At 40.0% G+C, this 25,676-nt stretch overlaps 2 protein-coding genes across 2 annotated transcripts in view; one reads left to right on the top strand and one right to left on the bottom strand.

The window, feature by feature from the left end:
• The window catches only part of LOC127660838 (equilibrative nucleoside transporter 1-like), a 28,333-nt gene extending 14,186 nt beyond the window's left edge, over nt 1–14,147 (bottom strand). The window contains exons 1-4 of the mRNA XM_052151267.1: nt 14,130–14,147; nt 10,344–10,392; nt 183–263; nt 23–104 (exon numbers count right to left, since the gene is read on the bottom strand). Of these exons, the coding sequence (XP_052007227.1) occupies nt 23–104; nt 183–211 (111 nt within the window). The 5' untranslated portion in view covers nt 212–263; nt 10,344–10,392; nt 14,130–14,147. The remainder of the gene's footprint in view (nt 1–22; nt 105–182; nt 264–10,343; nt 10,393–14,129) is intronic.
• Nucleotides 14,148–17,398: 3,251 nt separating this feature from the next.
• LOC127660839 (F-box only protein 5-like) overlaps nt 17,399–25,676 on the top strand; it is a 31,093-nt gene continuing 22,815 nt past the window's right edge. Inside the window, exon 1 of the mRNA XM_052151272.1 lies at nt 17,399–17,493. The gene's annotated coding sequence lies outside the window, so the exon portion shown is untranslated. The remainder of the gene's footprint in view (nt 17,494–25,676) is intronic.

Genomic DNA, 25,676 nt, shown 5'->3' with positions numbered 1-25,676 from the left:
GAGACAATGAGAGGATTGTTACCATTGTAGCGGTCATGAAAAAATTCCATGGCAGCAGAGTTCCCAGCCCAAGAATGAAGAATATGATCCATACTGCGTTGTACCTAAAAGACACGTAATGTTATCCACACATAGTTTCACCACCGAGTATCTCATGTGAGGAGAGTCACACACTCATTTACCGGTCTCGTGGTGCATTCACTGCAGTCATTGTGTCAGTCGGTGGATTGGTCACTGTTTTGTTTCAGAATCTGGCATTAAATCTGAAATTACAACCGCATGGAAAACAACCACTTTCATTAATGCATATTCCATTGTAAACACAATAACACATTCAAGTCATGGCCCATAAACATATTCAAACATTTAAGCCACACTTCATAATGTATGAGGGTCATTGCATTAATAACAAAATAAACTACACTTTTCTACGCCATTTTTGCAATGACTTTTGTTAATGCAATGGCATTTGTTTCGCTTAAGTGGCCAAATACTTTTTGGGGCCTGCACGATTTGGGGAAAATGTCATATTGCGATTACTGTGGCTAATATTGCGATATGCGATTGAATATTTTATATAAATAAAATAGAACAATAAATAAGAACATACACATTTTCATGAAAATAAGATTGTCCAAACAAACAGGGACATTTAAGCAGGATGTAACATGTACTTTGTATAAACTCTTTTGAAAAGGAAACTGGATATAAAAGTGTAGTTCACACTAAAACTGTTGTTGTTGTTATATGTAAACGCACACATTTGATTGTTGTTGTAATTTTAATGTTCTTCACATAAGATTGATGTTATGATGATCTCATCAATGATGCAACACGTTGCGAGCTGCAGACAACGGGGGTGAGAGACGAGCGTCTCCGTGTCTCAGCCGGCGGAACTTTAAATCTCGACTCCCGCTCAGATTGGGTCTCTTCCGCGACTGGTTGAACTGGTCAACTCTGACCGCACCGAGAATGACAGTTTTGGAGTTTGTGCTTATTTACATGTCACGCTCCCATATTATATTAACTTTAATTATTGATTTAATATAGACATATCGCCAAGCTGTGATCTGTGCTTCTGTGTTATTTTTTCGGACCCCCAGTTCAGTGTCGGTCTGCTCGGCGTCCATCTTCACCTGATTTCCACACTGCATACCGGAAACTCACATGACATGACCGCACGTGCCACTCCCTAAACCGAGACTGACTGGTCATCTTTTTATTAGCGGTGTAGAAAATGGGCAAACAGCTCTCAGAGGGAATGGGCTGTCACGTCCACACATGCACTTATTTATTTAATAAAATCGCAGCATTTGCCGTCATATAAACGCACAGGCTGACATCGCGATTGCGATATGATTAATCGTGCAGCACTAGCCACTATACATTTCAAAAGATCTCTAGGTCTAAATATTAAGCTAGTGTATAAACTTCTGTTGATATTAAATTATGTTAAACTATATAATCCTCACTGACATTCTGACAGCACCAAAACAAACACATTCTTCAAACAAATCTTCTCATTTGGGCCTCATTTCCAAATGCATTTGCAGTTAGCCAAGATTTTCAAACCAATATTTTGATTTTCTCTCACATGACCCTTTATTAAAAGTATTGAGTTCCAGAAACAACAAAAAAGGAATTTCCTGAGCTAGAGTGACAGCGAATCCACGGCCTTAGAGAAACAATCAACGTGCAAGCTACGTAAATCTCAAGGATTACATAGAAATATACACAGATTAAGCAATGGCAAAATGTATTCCATTCAAGAACTATATATTGCATATTATATACTGATTCATTTTGCAATCCTTTGATAACATGCAAACACAAGTAAATAGGAAAGTTAACTCTAGAACTCATAAACACCTCCAGCTGTACCTGTACCATTGCTGGATTTCCACTGAATCTAGTCATTATACTGATTTAAAAAAAGATTAAGTAATTATGTATGCATGACAGAGCACACCAGTGCAGGTCATTTTTTCCATTTATTCCAGTGTAATCATTGATAAATTGAAAAATCATTTGAATGCATTACTAATTAATTAATTTTGTTCCCTGGAGATCAAACCCATGACCTTCACTATCTTTACACTATGCTGTTATTAAGCTATTAGGCCTACTTCACATTTCAAAACCACACTTGATGGTTTAAACTAAAATGAAGCCAGTAAGATGAAGAAACCCACATACAGATGCATCGTCAGCCTCTTCCAAAAAAGCATGCTTTCAGCAGATAAATAATTAAAACATTTCTGAGCTTGCTTGAGTCATTCAAACTAGGGCTAAAATGATTAGTCTACATTATCTACAACGTCAACAATAAAAAATTGTCGACAAACATTTCCGTTGTCGAATACTTGTTTGATCTCGTAATATGAGGTATATGAAACTCTAATGATGGCGCGAGAGAAGCACTTCAGCCCAGATGAACTCTAAACTTTCCAAACATCTTCAAGTGATGTAGATTGCAAATATGAGGAATTATAAAGCAAAAATAAAGTAAATGCAGAAGCACTCTCGTTGTGGAATAAGTGGAGCTGGAGCTGCTTATCCGCTGAAGCAAAACTTGCATGTCTAGCATCTTTAAAGGAAACACCCTCATAGCAAGCAATGCAATATACTTTTTCAATCTAATATCTTTATCTTCTCTGATTTACAATGTACAATCACTCCCAGGCCCAGACCATCTCATGGGCCAAATGTGAGGGAGTCATCCAAAAACCTCTCAGCCTTTCCAAACGTTTCATTTCTGCAGTGTACATGAGCCAGAACGCACATTGTCAACGCCACATGGCACAAATTAATCACAGCCACATACAATCACTCAGACACCCGATTTGACATGCCTCCCAGATCCTGAACACCACCTTCGCCAGTGTCCCAAACTGTTCTCTGATATTACTTCCTGGGATTCTAACAAAAGGTCCTTTGGTGGCTCAACATTTAAGCTGCGGTGTCCTAAAATAGTCTGTCCTAGCAAACCTAGCATATCCTGTAACATGAGAACATCCCTGGTACATTCGAGAACAAGTTTGGAGCAGATTTCTATAATAAGAGCCAAAAAGGGCTCACCTCACCACTGGCCCCTTTTACAGTTGCTGATATTAATTTCTTTACCACTAACGGCACTAGGGGTGTAATGGTATGAAATATTCACGGTACGATATCCTTCACAAAAATTACCATGGTATTATTGTATTACTGTATTAAAGTGCCATGCTAAAATATTTAAACTGGTTCCATAAAGTACATATGTAGAGGCAAAATATTCTGAATTGGCAACTGTGGCAAGGTTTTTAACTCTCTCCAAAGGAGGAAGTGCGAGCTAAATAACAATCCAATGTAAGTATCTTTATTTTCACAAACACACACACAGCTTTGTGCATCCCCCCCTCACTGCAAACACAAACAGCTGTTAGAGGTGATTTCACACAGGTGTCAATCCGTTCCATACTCACTCTCTCTGCCTCGCTTTCCACAGACGTTGCTTGGCCACGCCCCCATCACCACATACCCCCATTGCCCAACTCAACCTGGGGAGCCATCCGGCCTGCCGCTAATCCCCCCAATTCCTGGAGAGGAAATCTGCAACAGCCATCTGTGCCCCCGGCTTGTGGACCATCTTGAGCTTAAAAAGCTGGAGATCTAGATACCAACAGGTGATCCGCACGTTGGCAGCCTTCATGCGATGGAGCCACTGGAGCGGGGTGTGGGCCAAACAGAGGGTGAAAGAACACCGTGGAGGTTTGCAGGACCTCTCAAACTGCAAATAATAGGGGCTAAACTTGTCCCACTTTAGGAGCATCTTTGTGCACAAACTTACAAATCATGTTTTTTAGTGTCTGATTAAATCGCTTAACCAAGCCGTCCTTTTGGGGTTGATAAACACTGGTCTGAATCGATTTAATCCCCAATAATTCATGCAGTTTGTGTAGTGTACGTGACATAAACATTGTGCCTTGATCAGTGAGGATTTCTTTCAGAATCCCCACTTGGAAGATTATTCTGAAGAGTGCCTCTGCTACACTACGTTCTGCAATATTCTGGATAAGCATTGCATAGTCCACCAGTACAAACACAAAGCCTGAGTGACATCCGTTCTAATGGCCTGATGAGGTCCATACCAGTTCTTTGAAGGGGACCTTGATCAACGGAAGGGTATGCAATTGCACTCTTGGGGTGGCTGATGGGTTCACCAGCTGACATTCATGGCATGTTGCACACAATCTGCAAACATCCCCATGAATGCCTGGCCAATAGAAATGGACCATTAGACAGTTTATTGGTTTTTCATGCCCTAAGTGACCATCAGATTATAATGAGTCATCTGGAATAACATTTCCCGACAGCTCTTCTATACTAACAATTGGGTTGTATCTTCCTTTGTCTGAGCGTCCTGTCACTTGATACTGCAGCCTCTACACTATGCTTTTGTCCCCAAAACTGAATGATGTCAGACACTAACGGGTAATCATGAACATCCCCGTGCACACACTGTACCTTATTCCGCCGGCTTGTATCCAACGCCTCAGACTGAATCAAAGAATGGAGGTTGATTACAACCTGAATCCACCAAGGTTTGATATGTACCTCCCTTTATACTCACAGGTATCCGGTACACTCCTACTCGATCAGGGGCCTGTGGCACATCTGGGACACGGACCAGTGTCTCCACCTTCATCGTGCTTTAAAACATTCACCATTGTGCCTGTACCAAATCAACTGAAAATCACTTGCTTAAACGACTGGCATCCTGTTGCTCTGAACCCATCATCAGCAAATGCTCCATTGATGATGCCATTACATCTACACTACACACTGCTCTCTCCCACCTGGAAAAAAGGAACACATATGTGAGAATGCTGTTTGTAGACTACAGCTCAGCATTCAAAACCATAATGCCCTCCAAACTTGATGAGAAACTCTGGGCTTAAACAGTTCTCTGTGCAGCTGGATCCTGGACTTCTTGTCAATCAGACACCAGGTGGTTAGAATGGGCAGCAACATCCCAGCACTGACACTCAACACTGGAGCGTTCTCAGCCCACTCCTGTATTCCCTGTACACACACCACATCCTCACACGGTTCTACACCAGCACTGTACAGAGCATCCTGACAGGCTGCATCATTGCCTGGTATGGCAACAGCACCGCCCTCAACCGCAAAGCCCTGCAAACTGCCAGATGTGTCGGTGTGTGAAAAAAGCTTGGAGGATCATCAGAGACTCCAGCTACCCGAGCCATGGGCTGCTATCACTGCTACCATCAGGCAGGTGGTATCGCAGAACCAGGACCTGCACCAGTCAGCTTCATGACAGCTTCTTCCCCCAACCAATCAATGTGGAGAAAAAAATAAATATCCTTGTCTGTCTCTTTCTTCTGTGCTAGCATCTTTACTAATCCAGCAACTGTGAGAACTTAGCAGTCCTATAATGCAGATGTTGTTAAACTTTGTATGGCAAATTGCTTACTATGTGTCTCATTTGTAAGTCGACTTTGGAAAAAAGACTCTGCTAAATGAATAAATGTAAATGAACAAACAGTTACAGCCCTCCCAACTCACACCATTGGTTGAGTACTTTTGGTGGGTGGGGTCTAATGGCACTTTTCCACAGCACATTACGTTTTGACTCGCCTCAACTCTACTCGCTTTACTTTTCTGAGCTTGCATTTCCACTGCAGTTTAGTGCCCCTCAACATGGGTGGGATTATAGGCTGATCGTCATAGATGCGCAGCCTCTACTGCCGTGACATCATCTTAAACACAACACAAACTAACCAAAACAATAACACAACCGCTAGCTGTTAGCTACTAGCTCATTGTGCTGCATAAAGCAGTTGTAGCATGGTGATTTTACACAAGTGTAACAGTTAAATTGGCCTGGTTGTTTTAGAAGCAAGCTTCCAGTATCTGATCAACTAAATAAACTGAAGCTTTCAAGCAGAGTATAGAGTTAACCTAACAAAATATACCATCCTTCATCATGGATCAACGCCATTCCCGGGCACTCTCCCTCCCATTGCTCGCCGGTGTAGATAGCGTCCATTTGGTCGAACCACTTTCACTTTTCCTTGATGGTTCTGTGGTCACTTTTAATTTTTTTGTTTACTTTTCCCTGGACTGTTGGTAGGTCCGGTGGTAACCATGTGCGGCCAACAGCTGAGACACTTCCTCAGAGACCTTTTCGTTTCGCTCATCGCTAACGAGTGGACTGTCTGCACCTCGTTTTTTTGAACACAGCGTGGTTATTCGCACAGCCATTTCTTTTTTCACAATTCTTAAGTCGCGTAAACAAATAATACTGTTATCGCTGTTGCTAACTTTAAACCTAGCGGGTTGATTTTGCGTGTCGGAAATCCAGTGACTATTCTCCCTGACCAATCAGTGATCTGCAGGATTTTGACGTCACATTTAGTATCGGCTCGGCTCGCTTGGAACCTCGACCAAGGTGGTACTAAAACAGTATCAGGTACCAGGTACTATCCACAGTGGAAAACCCCAAAAAAGCAAGCAGAGTCAAGTCGAGTTGTACTGTGCAGTGGAAAAGCCCCATAAGTGGGCCTCACAAAACAAACACTATTATATATATATATATAAAAGCACCATAGAGACACATTGTTTACAGTTTTCGATCAAATTAACCTATGCATGGCTTACTAGTTGTCTGCATATTAAGCTGGAATATAAGTATATTAACACTTAAAAAGTTACATCAGCTTTAAATTTCTATTCTAAGCCAAGTTACACACGTCATCACAAATTATTTGATGCTGATTTAATTTTATGGCTAGGATGTAATATATTATCAAACTAATTGTTCATATTGAGAACTTGTGTTAATTGATTAAACTGAAATATTTGATTTGACAGTATATTTTTATGCATTTAGATAAAATGTCCTAATAAACATAAAAAAAAATGCCTGAACATCAAATGCAGGGGGCAATTATTGCTCAATGTAAAATTTTGACACACACACACTGGTGGGAACCCTGCATTATAGCTGTTATTGATGAAAGTATCTTAAAGCCGAAGAGTGTAATTTCTGCACCACTAGCATAACCAAACAAAACTGAAAAGATAATGAATGTGTTCAAACAGCATTCCTGAATACTCACCCCGTCTGCCACTGGACAAAAAAAATAGATAGTCCCACCCCAAATTAATGCCATTGGTTGAGCCCGTTTTTTTGTCTTAGGCTGGTCATGACAATCGAACAAACAGCAGTTTGTTTTGACAGAGCCACAGAATAAGTGCTTACTATTTTATGGGAAATTAATCTGCGAATGATTTATTTATAGCCAACTGCATATTAAGCTGGGATAGGAGAAAGTAATATGTAACATCAAAAACAATGAACAAGGTCCACAGTAATACAGAGACCTAAATTAATTTCATTCATTACCATGAGCACCATGAATAGACCTAATTTCAAACGAAACCATTTCTTGAGCTGCGCCACTCCACCTGCGCCCGAACAATGCACGTACTCTAATACAGAGAAACCTGTGGACTTATTTCCATAAAACCTCTTCTGTAAGGAGTTTTGTGTTGTCATAGAAGAACAGCAGGCCATGTTACATTTATTTTCCCTGACTCAAAATGCTCCGAGGCGGGGGCCTGGGTATCTCAACGAGTATTGGCGCTGACTACCACCCCTGGAGTCGCGAGTTCAAATCCTGAGTGACTCCAGTCAGGTCTCCTAAACAACCAAATTGGCCTGGTTGCTAGGGAGGTTAGAGTCACATGGCGTAACATACTCGTGATCACTATAATGTGGTTTTTGCTCTCGGTGGGGCGCGTGGCGAGTTGTGCGTGGATGCCACGGAGAATAGCGTGAAGCCTCCACATGCGCTATGTCTCCGCGGTAATGCGCTCAACAAGCCCCATGATAAGATTTGTGGACTGACGGTCTCAGACGCAGAGGCAACTGAGATTCGTCCTCCGACACCCGGAATGAGGCGAGTAACTACGCCACCACAAGGACCTAGAGTGCATTGGGAATTGGGCATTCATTTAAAGTTGCAGCCTTAGTGATGTCATCGAAAAAAGAAAGTCATTTCAGAGGCGGAGCAAGATGTTACATTTTAAATTAAGATTACGGAGACAAATATTCGTTTATTTTGGAAAAATGTGAACTAATGAGTAGCGCAGTTAGACCAAATACATGTATCGAGAAAGTAAATGGTCTGCACTTATATAGCGCCTTTTTAACCTTAACGGTATTCAAAGCGCTTTACACTGATACACCAATGGCGGCAGAGCTGCCATGCAAGGCGCTAGCCTGCCATTGGTAGCAACTTGGGGTTCAGTGTCTTGCCCAAGGACACTTCGACATGTGGAGTCCTGTGGGCCGGGATTCAAACCACTAACCCTGCGATTAGTGGCCGACCCGTGCCACCAACTGTGCCACAGCCGCCAAGGTTCGTTTTGATTTCGTGTTGAAATTCAAGGTACTACAACCAGTTTAGTTTTTTGATTATAATTGCAGTCAAATACACAAGTGAATGGCTGATACACAATTTCTAATGTGGGACAAAGAGGGAGGTTCATAACACAGTCAGATGCAATACCACTTGTGATACCAATCTATAGGTTTTGACCTCTTTAATGAGAGCATGTGGCTGTAGTTCTCGTGCACAGCACATGGTTATGAGTTAAAAATAAGAACATTTGCCTGAGAGCTATCTGGGTTCATAATAAAGCTCACATGAATCTCATCTGCAGTCCAGAAGATGATATATCCAAAGCATAAGGATTAACAACACCACAGTGGAAACTCTGAAAATACGACCATTACTCCCACAGAAGGCAAAACTGTGACAAAAACTTAGCAATCAGATCTCTGAAGGGATCCCACTCATTTTGACAAATTAATTTCGATTTGTTTTCACACTTCCCCATTACTGGATAATCATTTTGAATGCATAGCCGGGAGGGATTACCATTTGTATGTCAGGTTCCAATATATTTAATTAATACCACTGATAAGTATATATGTCTCCATTAAAGCCCTTAAGATACAGAATGATGTTTCACACTGACTTGCAAGCATGTTTTGCTCTTCAGAAGCACCAGCAACACCAATATCTGGCCAACTAAATATTTCACAGCAGAGCAAAACAAGGAAAATATACATTCACTATAAGTTTCATGATCTGTCATTTTGCGTGACCTTTCCAGGCCTGAATGACACAATTTAAAAATCTCCTGATATTTCTAGGTTTGCCATGATCGCCACAAAATGTTTGATATGCTTTGGTATGCAGATATCACCAACGTGGCATTTTCTATGACGAAATCTTTTTTTTTAAAAAGTGTGGCTTAAAGAAATGTTTAACAATTTTTTTCGTGCCCTAATGTTCGTGCTGTTTGCACAAATGTATCGTATTGCTTACGAAGACTTGAAAAATAGTGCGCTCATGGACTGCTTTAATGGCGTTTTTGCCGCCGGAACATTCTTTCACGGAAACAACAACAGCGTACATATTTGGAACGACATAAACACGGGCAAATAATGACAGAATTTCCTCCTTTTTCTCTCTTGGTGGGTGAACGGACACCTGGCTAAAGTGGCTAAATACCTTTAGGGTAGCTATATAGTTTCAATGAAATGACCAGCTGCAGACAATTTGATCTTCTCTTAACACAAATTAATAAACGATTCAGAGTGATGACGTCACGGCGTAGGACGCTTCAGGCGCCAATTTAACACCTGTAAACCATGTGGTCGTTTAACTTGACCCAGTGGGATCTTATAGGTAGCCAAACCTATCAGTAACTCCACATGTTCACACACATAACTCATAAGTTCTTAAATATATGTTTTATTAGCTAGCGAATGATTCATACGCGGCTTAAACACTTAAGCCACGCGGTGTAACTCCTACCACGTGGAAAAGTATACTACGACAAGTAGTATACTTATGCCGTGTTACATTTAAACAATGTTACATTCAAACAAACAAACAATCTCAAAGTACGCGTAAGATCATCGATCTAAGATAAGTTCGTCACAACAACGCATTATTATCGTCTGATTGTGAAATGAACGCTAAATGTATCCTGCGGTCACGCGTTACAACAACACATTCTTTGTTGCCTTTGCTTTGAGAAAATCCTTTTTGTTGTTGTTGTTGTTGTTTTTGAAAATAATACATTTCACATTGTTCCTAAAAACAGATGAAACGCTTACTTAACACAAGACTGTCTGCGCAATAATACTTTTAGAGTTTAGGAGAGAAAACCACTTTCATCACAATAAATCAACAAGAAATATATATATATATATATCGATATCTGATTTAAGTTTGTAAAGCATTAGAGAAGAACCCTACCTTCATGTGTGGAGAGCAACGCACAATGCCAGAAGAGTAGTGCTGGAGTCTGAAGAGTCAAGAAGAAACGTAAGAAATCAGAATGGGATTCCCCACCCCACCCCACACACCTCCACCCACTCACTCACACACACACACACACACACTAGTCCGCAGTGGAGAGCTGGTATGCAAGCTGGGGTAACCCTTGATTACTTTCATTAGTAATATTAACAAACACTATGAAAATATATGATGTGTATCACTTCAGGAGCTAAGGAAGTATTTTGAGACAAACCCAGAGTGTGCTTGCTGAGCTGGAATCTTAACAAAGGGGAACTACTTTGGAGAAGCTCAAATATAAGATAGGGGTGGTTTGTTTTGTTTTAGTCAGTAAATAAATAGTGCTGGGAATGAATCTCCAAAACACTTCAGACTTGTAGGCTAATGTTTGTTTAGGAGAATGTATATTTGAATCACTTTTAAATATATAGATATGCACGTTGTGGCCAATAATAATATATATATATATATATATATATATATATGCATGCAAAATATTCAGATAATTAAAGTGCATTACACATTCTTGTGGCAGAAGAGTTAATCATTGATAAGACAAAAAGCGGCTTTAGAATACAATGTATTGTTTACTACCATATTATTGATCATAAGTCAATCACTGACACACAGTTCACAGCAATCCATTACACAAGTGATTTTGTCAATCAGAGATTTATTATGAGGGCTTGTTTAAGAACCCATCAATTTCAACAAGTGTCAGACATGCTTGAGTAGTGTCTCTGGTGCGTTGCATCATAAACAATAATGTTTTAGGTCACTGTGTCAAGTTAAATATAGTTTAATACTCAATATTTAAACACATCTTGAGATCCCTTAGTTCGGATTTGAGCTCCATCAAGTGTTTTGAATGCAAGAAAGTAGCGAATGTGAGACAGTTTTATGCTGTCTGGAGGTTTTCTTCACTGTATAAACTGTGCATTACCACACAGCTGTAGTTTCACTTACTACCCTCTGGAGTAACAGGTGGTACTACAAGCTTGCATTTCTCAGGAATCTTCCATATTACAATACGGGGGTGTTGCGAATAATTTTGTAAATTTATTTAAGGCGTTATTTTTAATAAAGTTAATCGCTATATGAGGTCAAAAATCACACACTATTATTTAAGAATTATACTTGTGTTGCTTATAATAGTGTAAGATGAATATATTGTAGCAACAAGCGTGTGGAGGGTTTTTATTGTTGTAGTTGTTGTTGTTGTTTGTTTGTTTGTTTGTTTGTTTTTCCGAGTTATCCTGTCTTAGCTGACATATGTGAATATTACACGTGGACACTGATGAGCCAAAACATTATGATCACTCACACGTGAAGTGAATAATGCTGATCATCTCCTAACAAGGCCACATGTCATGGTCTGGGTAGATTAGATGCTAATCGAACAATCAGTTCTCGTAGTCAACGTGTTGAATGCAGGAGAAATGGGCAGGAGGAAAGGATCTGAGCGACTTTGACAAGGGCCAAATTGTTATGGCCAGACGACTGGGTCAGAGCATCTCTGAAACTGCATGGCCTGTGGGGTGCTCCCAGTCAGCAGTGGTGAGTAGCTACTGACAGTGGTCTGAAGAGGGACAAACCACAAACCGGCAAATCTGGTCCGAACCGATAGAAGGTCTACTGTGGCACAAGTCACAGAAAATGTTAATCATGGTTGCGAGAGGAATGTGTCACAACACACAGTGCATCACACCCTGATGCGTATGGGACTGCATAAACGCAGCATGGTCAAAATGCTCATGATGACTCCTGTCCACCATAAAAAGCACCTACAATGGGCACATGAGCTTCGGAAATGGACCTTAGAGCAGTGGAAGAAGGTCACCTGGTCCAATGCGTTCTGTTTTCTTCTACACACGTGGACGGCTGTATACATGTGCACTGTATACTTAGGGAAGTGATGGCACCAGGATGCACTGTGGGAAGACGAGAAGCCGGTGGAGGGAGTGTTATGCTCTGGAAAATGTTCTGCTGGGAAACCCTGGGTCAAGCCATTCATGTGGACTTCAATTTGACACGTCCCACCTACCTAAACATCGTTGCAGGCCAGGTACACCCCTTCATGGCAGTGGTATTCCATGATGGCAGTGGTCTCTTTCAGCAGGATAATGCGCCCTGCCACACTGCACACATTGTTCGAGAATGGTTTGAGGAACATGATGAAGAGTTCAAGGTGTTGCCCTAGCCTCCAAATTCCCCAGATCTCAATCCGATTGAGCACTGGCCCCATTCACTTCCATTGTAAGTACCTCACTGTAACCTCCATTTTTGCTTGTTTTAAAGAGAAAGAGGGGAGACTCCAAATTGATTTTAGTGGTAATCAACATTATGCCACAAATGCTGTCGAATGATCTTAACTTATACTGAACCCGGAATATTCCTTTAAAAGGACAGTTCTCTCAAAAATGAACATTTCACATTATTTATTCACCCTCTTGTTGTTTAAAACCCCTGTTACATTTTCTTCTTCCTTGGAACACAAAAGGAGATGTTAGGCAGAATGTTAGCCTCAGTCACCATTTACTTTAATTTTTCATTTGCCATTTAATTACATTTTAATCATTTACCATGACATTTTTTCTTTCATACAAAGAAATTAAAAAGCTTACTATGCATCTTTTGTGTTCCGTGGATTAAAAAAAAAGTAATACATGTTTGGAATAACATGAGGGTGAGTAAATAATGACAGAATTTTCATTTTAGTCTCATAAGGTGTGACAACAAAGGCAAATATTGTCTGTTTAGTTTTAGTGAGGGGCTGCACACCTTCCAAGTGAGATTCCATACCCATAGAACAATAGTCTGTTGTTTGTTAATAACCTGACATTAGCCAAAAACTCCCATCGGAATAAAGCTGCACTTTGAAAATTGTGATGGATTACACGATGAAGCTACTGTGCGTCATAATCTTTTCAAGGGCACTGAAACAGGTTCAAGAAGGGCAAGGAGGAGGCAGGAACTGGCAGGACAGTTTACATAACTCTAATGATGTAACTGAACTTAAAACAACATAAAACAAACATAAACACACACACACACACACACACACACAGCATGGCCACGTGTGTCTCTCTCTCCCTCAAACTGGCGGGGCACCATCTGGACTGGTCTACTACCACCCACCCCCTCGCCCCTACCACCGTTCCGCCAGCCGATGGTCCACCCCGCCTCCTGTGAACCTGGGGAGAGACACAGGGAAGGAGAAGGAACTTGAAAGGAAAGAGAAAAACTTGCTCGCTGGTCCCCAGACACGCCATCGACTGGTCTTCAACCACTCTTCCGCCCTCTGGCCGGATGACAGCCACACCTTCCTGGGCGGATGGCAGCGAGTCCTCCGACTCCTGGCAGATGGAATGGCTCCTCCCCTTCCTGGCGTATGGCAGCAGTTCCTCTGAAACCCTGCGGCCAGCAGTGACTCCTCCGTCCCCCGGCAGATGACCCGGCGGCTTTTCCCTTGGTGGACGGCAGCGGCAAAGACTTCACGACCAGGGCTAGACTGGGAAGAGATATTGGCCCGGGATTTAAATAGCAACTGGCCTAAAAGTTGTTTTGGGGGCTTCGCTGTTCCGTTTGGTCCGTTCTGCATAATGCAGTGGCTAATTTTAGCTTATCACGGCCCGTTTCGCGGCCGATCCACTGGCCCGCTCGGTTCTCCCCAAGGCCAGTTTGCCCCTGATCGTTCCCAAAGTGTGCCAGCCCACTGAGAAAATGCCTGGTATGCCAGCTTACCTGTCCAGCCCTGTCCAAAACAGTGCATCCCTCCTCCTTCATGGGTTTCAGCATCAATGTAACTTGTTCAAAGAGGGCAAGGAGGAGGCGGGAACTGGCAGGAAAGTAAACAAAACTTTAATGATGTAATTGAACTTAAAACAACATAAATAAATCATAAACACACACACACACACACAGTGCGGTCACGTGTGTCTCTCTCTCCCTTGAACTGGCATCTCCGGCTCCCCTTTATCTCTCTCTCCCGCTGATTAATAGACTCTGCACTGGCTGTGCACCCTCACGGCCCGGCCACGCCCTCCTCCTCGTCAAAGCCACGTTTGTTATGGTTTTTCTCCTAAGGAGTGGAGAAATGCAATACAACCACTTTGAGTACTTGGGAGAGTCACTATTAAGAACAAGTATGCAATAATTTATCTTTTTCGTCTCTGGGACGAGTTTTCAAAAGAAAACAGATTTGTGCAACCGAGTCTCATTATTCTAACTAAATTTTTGCAAACTGACTTTTACGTTTTATTCACTTTCACACAAATAACGATTACAATGGTTGATTATGACTTTATAAACACGTATGTTTTGCATTATTACATTATTACACACTGCTATGTTATGACATTGAAACACTTTTGCTATAACACATTATTTCAAAAACTACACATTTTAATGCTTGCATTACAGACTCTACCTACATTGACGAACCTACATTTACACACTTATTTAAGTTAAGGAGGTATGTTTTAATCATTAAAACCTTCATCTAACATTCACCTTAAAAACCTCATCTGATTATGACTCCCTTTCTATCACCTTTGGCGCCCCCCGATGGACATTTCACTGGTAAACTGTAGCCAAACATGTAATTAGCAATTTTGGGTGTTTCTGATTACAAAGTATTTAGTTACTGTAATTTAGTCTAGTTTAGTCAAAAAAGTAATGTAATTCATTACAGTTTAAATTCTTGTAATCAGATTACATTTCCGACTTTCAATGAAACTTTTAAGTACATTACTTGCGCTAAAGTAATATGTATAATAAGTGTTGGGGAGTAACGGAACACATGTAACTGAATTACGTATTTAAAATACAAAATATAAGTAACTGTATTCCACTACAGTTACAATTCAAATCATTGGTAATTAGAATACAGTTACATTCCAAAAGTATTTTGATTACTGAAGAGATTACTTTGCATTTTATTGTCATTTATTTAATTTAATATTTAGTCCTTTCAGATGGAAAACATTTATACATATATAAATGATGTGATGCAAAGTGCATTTGAACAGCGGTGAAACACTTTCTTATGATGTGTTACATTCATACGAGCAGACAGAGAAGTACGTTTGATGTCAGTTTGGAGCAGAAGAAATAGAAATAAACCTTGTGCAAATTGTCAGCTTTACGCTAAGCTAAAATGCTATTTCTAGCAATTTTACATGCACGTTACCAGACACGATCATATGCTTTGTCAAGAAAATTCACATTGGATCATCATTTCTTTTGTTCTAGTAAGACTTTTGATATTAGGTGAAAAATCGTATTCTTGATAATAATTTTTGTATTGTTTTCCTGTAAAAATATCTAAAAATCCTTAAAACAAGATCAATTTCAAGGTCAGCTGCCGTAAGCGATCTCTCTCTCTCTTGCACCACCCTCCGCAGTCGGCCTTTATCCCTCTCGTAGTCTTGATTAGCCTGATAAGGGACCGGGTGTGTAGAATCCCCACCCTCCACCCTGTCACAACGTTACTATCCTTGGGTAATGGTAAATGGTCTGCACTTATATAGCGCTTTTTTTAACCTTAGCAGTTACCAAAGCTCTTTACACTGTGTCCCATTCACACACACAATCACACTCACTCATACACCAATGACGGCAGAGCTGCCATGCAAGGCGCTAGCCTGCCATTGGGAACAACTTGGGGTTCAGTGTCTTGCCCAAGGACAATTCGGCATGTGTAGTCGTGTGGGCCGGGACTCGAACCACCAGCCCTGGGAATAGTGGCTAATCTACCACCTGAGCCACAGCCACACACTAATCTATTGGAATACATTACAAATTACATTTTACAGCATGTAAACCCTCCCAACCCGGTCTATAATAGATACAAAATGTGAATTTATATGTACGTCTGTTAGCGTTTCTGTGACAGCTGAATGGTGTGCGACATTGAACGAGGAGAAAATATAGACATTTTGAATTTGAGTGGAAAACCAAAAGCTTTTCTCGGAAAAGTGATTTCGAAAGGAACTTAAAAGTAAAATAACTACTTTTAAAATGTAGTAATAAGTAATCTGATTACATTTTTAGAGAAGCCATTTGTAGTGGATTACTTGTTTTGAGTAACTTACCGAACACTAGTAATAAGGCAGTTGTATGAAAGGTTTTTCAAAATGGTTGCAATGGTCACGTAATGTTCATGAGACCAGGCTGGAGGTGTCCGGATGTTGCCACACTTTTCCAGAATATGCGGTAGGGCATTTTCGGTTTCCATTTTGGTAGAGAAAAAGGTAATTCTAATGTCGATGAGAGGCCTAAACGTTGCAAAATCAATGTGTTTTCATTTTCTAAATGGCATTGTTTTATAAAGTATGCCGTAATGGAGAATATTTTTGAAAAAGCTCAATTTTTGATGGAGAAACAATGTTCCAACGTGCATGAGAGACATAAACATAGCAAAATCAACGTGCTTTCAAACAAAAACGTATTCATATGGCCGTGGCATGTGTTCAGCTGTGTGATTCCAATTAAAATGCAATGATATTAATACAAAAAAAACACCTGTGAATGTATAAAACTCTCTTGTGTTGAATGTTCCTCGTGTTATTTATGTTTTTAGGTCGGGTGCCGTGTCAGAGGAATTTGTATGTTGAAAATAGAACTGGCAACAGTGTTGTTTTCCTATGGCCTTTTAACCATGTGGTTAGACTCTGTTTGCACTTACAGCTAGACCGCCTCCACCTACACCCTGTCTAGTCTAAAAGCAGCCGTGGTTTGTGTTAGACAGTCTCTCCGTGGATGTGAAGTATAACAGTAAACATACTCCGAGAAAGTCAGAGGAAAAGTGTGCAGACTCCAAAACATGTGCTTCTTGGCGTAATATAACTCATTTCGGTATTATCAGCTTAAAAAAAAAGAGTGGCACAAATGTCTAATGAAGTTTCATATTTGGTGCACTGTCCCTTTTAGTTGGTATGAGCCAGGAAGTGAAGGGTCAATCTTGCTCACAATTGTGCCATTGGGCACGGCACATAACCGCAGTTTAATCCAGAATGAGTGTTGCAGCCATGTGGAACATTTTGGGTGAAAAGAATCTGCTAATAAACAAGAAACAGATATGAACCAAACATCAGTGTTTTCAAGGGTAAATATGAGTCATCATCTCTGTGAATAAGACAGATGAATCATTAGTTCCTAACTTTTGTTTTGATTTATAAATGACTTTACAATTTACAAAACTTATGTTACAGAATGAACAACCTGTCTGGAGCTCTGAGCTTCAAATATTCATGTAAAAAGTTGTTAAACTTATTGGTTAAAGTATATTTCCATTAATTTATGGATTTTTTAATGGTGAAGCATTTTGAAGCCTTTTTAAAACAAACATTTCACCCAAAAATAAACATTCTGTCATCATCATTTTATCACTCTCATTTTGAAAATATTTTTCCTTTTGTTATTTTACAGAATGTTGTTGCTGCTCATTTCCACGCAGTGATAATCAATGGGGAATGGGACTGTCAATCTCCAAAAATGACAAAAGTATTAGAAATGAAAGTAGTAAATACAACTTCTGCATTATATTTGAAGCCAGACAGAATATAAGCCGGAATATAAGTCATTATTCACTGAAAATCTTCCAACAAATCTTCCCCTCTGCTGCAGCTCTCAAATCTAATTCTTGTGCTAATGTACATTCTTGACTTGGTTTGAAACAAGATTGTGGTTGAGGTTGTGAGAGTAAATGATGACAGACAATGGTTAGATTTTTGAAGTGACCTATCCCTTGTTTTCACAAAAAAAGATTGAGTCATACAAATTAATTAATCAACCGTGGCTTACTGCTCTTTTTAAATTGGACATTGATTTAAATCCCCATTTTTTCCTAGATTTTCCCCCACTAATTTCCAACAGGCATCAAAAATTAGATGCTTAGGGTTCACTTACGCAGCACACCAAGAACAATTGCCAAGAGCAACTTGTTGAAGAAACACCCACTAATGAAAACCACAATAAGCATTTTAAAACTAGTATAAATTCATATCTCTTGTGAATATCTTTGGCGTTAAGCTTTGTTATTAGGAGGTGAATAAAGGTAGTGTCTCAGTTTTGGATATAGAGCTCTTTAATGCCCAAAGACACATTTAAGCGGTGTACGATACGTGACACCTGACACAACACAGGAATGAGAGCCGAGCACCTGACAGAGCAACAATCTTTTTGCCATGTGGCATGAAATCAGAGCCGCTCAGTCAATTCTCAGATGGCACAGTTTTTTATTTCTGCCCGGTTCTAATATTTGGGTTTATCATTATCTATTAGCAGTGTCTATTACAAAGATATAAAGCAGCTAGAATTGGATATAGTTACTACACAAAAGCCTCAAAGGAGTTGTTCACCCAAAAATGTGTATTCTTTCATAATTTACTCACCCCCATGACATCCCAGATGTGTGTGACTTTCTTTCTTCTGCAGAACAGAACCAAAGATTTTTAGAAGAATATATCATCTCTGTAGGTCCATACAATACAAGTGAATGGTGGCCAGAACTTTGAAACTCCAAAAAGCACATAAAGGCAGCACAAACATAATACATTAGACTCCAGTGGTTAAATCCATATCTTCAGAAGCGATATGTTAGGTGTGGGTGAGAAACTTCAGAGCCCCTCAGAGGACAGGGCGGGAATTTTTTGCGTAGTTTTGAGTGCCCTCGCAATAGTTTTGCATTCCCTTGTAATTAGTTTTGCATGTCCTCGCAATAAATTTACCATGGGTTTACTAGAGTAGCCATATTTAAAACATGATGTTCGTACAATAGAACAAAAATTATGGTTATAAAAATTATAATTTTGTGGGTAACATGCTTTAACAAATATCATATTTTAGCTATGGTTTTACTATAGTGATATTGTGGTAACACTTTAAAAAAAAGTTTACATTTGTTAACATTAATAAACAACAATAGCTTACATAAACTAACAATAAATAATACTTCTACAGCAAATGTTAACAAATGTAACGTTATAATAAATTGCTACCAATATTCTGGTAACCATAGTTGGTGGAAAACTTCTCCGGTTGCACATGTAACCTCGGTTCTCTGAGATGAAGGGAATGAGACATTGCTGTAAGCACTATGGGGAGTGTCCTTCTACATTACCTTGTTGAAACACTTATACAATCATGCCAATCCTCTGATTGGCAATTGTGTCTGAGTCCTGCCCTTTTAGGTGTGCAGTTGGCCTGTATAAGCGGGTGCTCGGTCACCATTACTTCAGAATTGGTGACTGAGGGACAAGAGCGAGTCACTCAGTTTATGAAACTCTGAAGTAGTAGTGCGGCCAGCTTTCGCAATGTATCAGAGGTTACATGAGGTTACAGGTTCCCTTTCGATTCAGTTCATTCAACATTGCTGTAAGTACTATTGGGAAAGATATCCCATCATGCCGCACTACGTGACATCACACTAACAATAAATAGAGATATTCATAAGGAGTCACAAGCCACAGGCCAAGGACTTATTTAAGTGTATATGAATAGTCCCACGTGGCGGATGCCAGATAGAAATGAATGTAGTCTGGGATTTCCTGCTGCCAAACATATGTCCTGTAAGGACACTCCATTTGTCCACACCCATGAAGAGGCCATGCCTCTGGTTGAATGCGCCTTGACACCAATAGGGTAATTTGCGGCCTGTGATTCATAAGCGAGGGTGATCGTTTCACCGATCCAGTGAGAGAGACTTTGTTTGGAGATGGACATTCCTTTTGTGCATCCCTACATAACAAATAAATAGCTGATCCGACATCCTAAACTGATGAGTGTGCTCAACATATGTATGCAATGCCCTCACCAGGCATAACATATACAGTACATAGATTGCTCTTCATGTGAATTAAACGGTGGGGGAATGAAAGCTTGCAAACGAACCACTTGAGCCCTGAAGTTCATTGATAAACCTTAGGCACGTAGTCTTTTCTAGGTTTAATGGTGGCTTTTCACAGATCTAGACCAAACTCCAGGGATAAGCGGTCAGTCGACATCGCCTGCATGTCACCCGCCCATTTAAATGAGGCCAAAGCCAAAAGGAGTGCGGTTTTTAAGGAAAGCACCCGCAGCCCAACAGATTCCAATGGCTCGAATGGGGAGTTTATGAGTGCCTTCAGCATCAGATTTAAGTCCCAAGTTGGCACCATAGCAGGGCGACTAGGGGTCAATCACCTCACTCCCCTAAAGGAACTTATGAAAAGATGTTTGCCTATCGATGAGCCACCCTTGAGCATTGACGGGGTAAGACCAGCATCCAGACGCTTTTGAAGGAATGTCAAAATCTCAGCTATGGGGCAATTCATCTGGTCTTTACCACATGAAGAGCACCAATTTGCACCATTTAATTGCATAGAGGTGTCTTGTGGACGTTGCTCTAGCCTGTAAAATAGTGTTCATCACTGACTGAGACAATTCTGGCTCATCCGATGTGCTCCGTTTAGGGGCCACACATAGGTTCGACAGCTCTGGCTGGGGATGCCAAATCATGCCTTGTGCTTGAGAGAGAATGTCTCTCCGCAGCTGTATTTATCCATGGAGGGCCATTTAGTATTTCTATCATCTCCGGAAACCAGGACTGATTGGGCCATTTCGGCGCAATTGACAGAACTATTTCCCTGTCCACTCGGATTTTGCTGATGACAGAATGAAGGAGGCGCACCGGGGGAAACGCATGCTTGCATTTCACCAGGTATTTGTGAGCCAGCTCGTCCATGCACAGCTGAGCTTGGGACATGGAGTACCAAAGGTTACAGAGGGCTTTCTCCATGGAGACGAATAGGTCATCTTCCACTTTGCCAAATATTTCCAAAATCCTCATCACTGTCTATGGATGAAGTCTCCATTCCCCTGGTAATGCTCTCTGGCATGACAACAGTCCACTCTGAAATTCAGACTTCAGACATATGTCCAGTGGTGGACGAAGTACACATACCATGTACTTGAGTTAAAGTAAAGATACTCAAGGTAAAATATTACTTAAGTAAAAGTAGAAGTGCTGCCTTTAAACATTCACTTGAGTAAAAGTACAAAAGTATTTGCCTTCAAATGTACTTAACTATCCAAGTACTATGATTTTTTATGGCCATAATGTCCTATTATAATTTGTCACAAGACTCTTGCTTAACTCAGTCTACATGAAGACTAATGTCACTCTTGGCACACCAATCTATTAATAAAATGACATTAATTAGTCAGATGTATATATATATATATATATATATATATATATATATATTTGAATTGAATACATTTTTTGTGTATTTGATTTTGGAGGGAAGGGACTGTTCCCATAAGGTATAATACATTTACAGTATTTACTGTATATATTTTTCTCGAGTGTCTATGGTCATAATTATTAAAATCCTAATGTTATGATACATTCACATAAACCTGCACAACGCCATTAAAATATATATATATATATATATATATATATATATATATACACACACACACACGCTGCAGACACACATACATAGAATATATATAAAAAAATATATATATATATATATATATATATATATATATATATATATATATATATATATATTCTATGTTATGGGAGCAGCCAATTTCCCTCAAAATTAAACACAAAAACGTATTAATGCAGTGTTTCTGCTACTCCCCAGAAAGAAATTCTATTATATGCAAGTCATTTTAGTGTCAACATAATAAGCAATGTACATTATCGTCAATATTTACCAATAATTGCTGCAATAATAGCTGCAATTATGATGATAACGACGGAACTTAGCGACCATAGTAGGCTAACGATGCTTTTGGGAAGCGCACCCGGTTCAGGCTTAGTAGATGCCGCCAAGGCAAGTTCAAAACAAAGCTGCAGCTGTACTGTGATTGGTGGCTCGTTTGACCAGTTACGCTTTTATCCACTCATAAATAAAAAGGAACGACTGATTTTGAATATGTAGTAGAGTAAAAAGTAAGATATTTGACTTTGAAATGTAGTGGAGTTAAAGTAAAAGTCTCCCCAAATTGAAATACTTCAGTAAAGTACAGATACGCAAAAAAGCTACTTAAGTACAGTAACGAATTACATTTACTTCGTTACTGTCCACCACTGCATATGTCACATGCAATGAGAGGAGATGACACCTTGTCCATTGGCGGAGGCATTGTGTCATGCTCATTAATTATGGTGATCGGAGTCCACCCATGACAAAGTGATTCACAATGTCGGAATGAAAAGCTCTCGCGACTAAAAAGACAGCCAGTAGTTCTAGGCGGTTGATGTGCCATGCCCATTTCACACCTCTCCATGTGCCAAAAGTCGGGCATCCATCACACACCACTCCCCAACCTGTGTTAGATGCATCTGTTCACCACTTTTCTTCTGAAAATTTGACCCAGCATAACACCCTGTGGTAGAAGGCTAGTGCTGTCCATGGTGCTAGAGCAGCCTGGCAGGGGCGAGTCACTACAATGCGCATGCGGATGTGGAATGTGTCACTCTAGCCAGTACTGGAGAGGTCTCATGCGTAACAGACATAACGGTATGACAGCAGATGCTGCCGCCATAAAATCCAGCATTCTTTGATATTCTTTGACTTCAGTGGCAATGTTTTCCCAGTTTTAACTGAGACAGATACAGAAGAATGGTCTGTACGTGCTTGATCTTGAGATGCACGCACATGCTCATGGAGTCAAGGCGAACTCCTTAAAACGAGAAAAATGTTGATCCACCGACAGATTGTGGTTGGCATGGAGAGCTGGGTCAGTTTGGTTAAGAGAAGATCAGGCATGATGGTATTGAAGGCTGAACTGAAGTCCACAAATAGGATCCTTGCAGAAGTCCCAGGTCTATCGAGGTGTTGCAGGATATAATGCAGTCCCATGTTGAAAGCATCGTCCACAGACCAGTTTGCTTGTTTGTATAGCACCTTTCACAACACACATTGTTTCAAAGCAGCTTTACAGAAGATCAGGCATTAACAGAAGATAAAACTGTAATTTGTGTAGTTTGATAAAATACGATTGTGAATTGTGTTTAAAAATAAGTAATTAAATAATAATTGTATTTACGACCCCAGTGAGCACTGTGGCAACTGTGGCAAAGAACACAAAACTCCATTAGATGTTGGTTAATGGGAGAAAAATAACCTTGGGAGAAACCAGACTCACTGTGGGGGCCAGTTCCCCTCTGAATAACATCATGAATATAATGTAAATATTACTTATGTATAGTGCAAGTCATGGTTTAAAATTATTCAACTAAGTAAATTAAACTCAGTGTTTAAACAAAGATTTTGTATGAACTGTAAAATTAATGACTAATGTCTTTTAAGTTCATCCTGGATTAACTGCAGAAGTTCACATAGATGCAATTATCATTGTGAGTTGGCTGATGAAGGCTTTTGTTGGCAATTACTAATCTATGTATTCAATTTTAAGAGTGTAGTCCATCAATAGACGAGGTGATGCAGGAAGAGATCAGTGAGGAGCATCGCAGTTCAACCTGGCCGGTAATTTCTGTGAGGTTCGGTGGGGTCCATCCTAAGTCCAAGGTTCAGACAATGGCATATGAAGTATCCTATGTCATATGGTTGGTTTTGGCATCAGTTCATCCTCTGAAGTCCATTGTAATAGACTGAAGTGATGTTTGGCTGGCACCGGCTGCATTTAGTCATCATCACACAGCAACACGTAGCAGTGGAGTCCAGCACGAAGCAGGAACGGTGCTGGATCCAGCCGGTTCTGGTGACCTCAGGTTAGGAGTCTCGAGGTTGAGACAGGGAAATAAATAAAATAATATTATCATAGATGCCATTCAATTTATTGCAGAGTTATAGATTGTGATCAATGTTTATGGTTTATGGTTCCAGCAGACCTAACTAAAGCAGCCTAATTGTGGGTTGAAGGATAAATAAGGTGTATTCCTGGCTAAAGAGATGAGTCTTTAACTGAGGGAGTGTGTCTGCATCTCGAACAGTGTTAGGGAGACTATTCCATAGTTTAGGAGCCAAATAAGAAAAGGATCTACCTCCTTTTGTGGATTTTGATATTCTAGGAACTATTAAGAGGCCAGAATTTTGCGATCGTAATGAATGTGATGGAATATAGCATGGTACAAGGTCACTTAAGAACTGCAGAGCTAGACCATTCAAAGCTTTGTACGTAGTTAACAGAATTTTAAAATTAATACGAAATTTAACAGGTAGCCAATATTTAGCATCTATATTTTAGATGATAATATGGGGCTAATATGATCATATTTCATGGTTCTCGTTAGCACTCTGGCTGCTACATATTTAACCAATTGAAGTTTATTTATTGATCTTGCTGGACATGCTCCCAGTAATGCATTACAATAATCTAGTCTTGAGGTCATGAATGCATGAATTCATTTTTCGGCATCAGCAACAGAGAGCATGTGTCATAATTTAGCAATATTTCTTAGGTGGAAGAATGCTGTTCTACAAACATTGGTAATATGATTTTCAAAGTACAGATCAGTATCAAATATAACACCTAAGTTCTTCATTGAAGATGATGTAACAGTACATCCATCGAGAGTCAAATGATATTTTAACAGCTTATTTTTTGAGGTTTTTGGCCCAATAATTAGTACCTCTGTTTTGTCGGAATTGAATAGAAGGAAATTTCTGGCCATCCAATCTTTTATTTCGTTGAAACTCTCTGCTAATTTGGAGGATTGTGAAATCTCATCAGGTTTTGAAGAAATATAAAGTTGGGTATCGTCGGCATAACAATGGAAACTTATTCCACTATTCCTGATAATATCTTCCAGGGGAAGCATATACAAGGAGAAAAGAAGAGGCCCTAAATCTGATCCCTGTGGCACTCCATACTTTACTTTTGTTTGGTTTGAGAATTCCTCATTTACATAGACAAAGTGGTAGTGGTGCTGCTAAATAGGACTGCTAAATAGGACCTAAACCATGCTAATGCAACTCCACAAATGCCAACATAATTCTCATACAACATAATGAGGCCTAAATCCTGACTGAAATTCTTCATATATTCTATTTCTCTGTAGAAATGAACATATTTGGGAGGATACTACCTTTTCTAGTATTTTTGACATAAATGGGAAATTTGAAATCAGGCTATAATTTTCCAGTTCTCCAGGATCAAGTTGTGGCTTCTTAATAAGAGGTTTGATAACTGCCATTTTAAAGTTTCTTGGGACATGTTCTAAGGATAGCGAGGAGTTAATAATATTAAGAAGAGGTTCTGAAATTACAGGAAATACCTCTTTTAATAGTTTAGTTGGTATTGGATCTAAAATACATGTTGTGG

The sequence above is a fragment of the Xyrauchen texanus genome, chromosome 20 (assembly GCF_025860055.1).
Source record: "Xyrauchen texanus isolate HMW12.3.18 chromosome 20, RBS_HiC_50CHRs, whole genome shotgun sequence".
NCBI lineage: Eukaryota > Metazoa > Chordata > Actinopteri > Cypriniformes > Catostomidae > Xyrauchen > Xyrauchen texanus.
The sequence above is the reverse complement of the archived record's forward strand: the minus strand, read 5'-3'. Positions and strand labels throughout refer to the sequence as shown.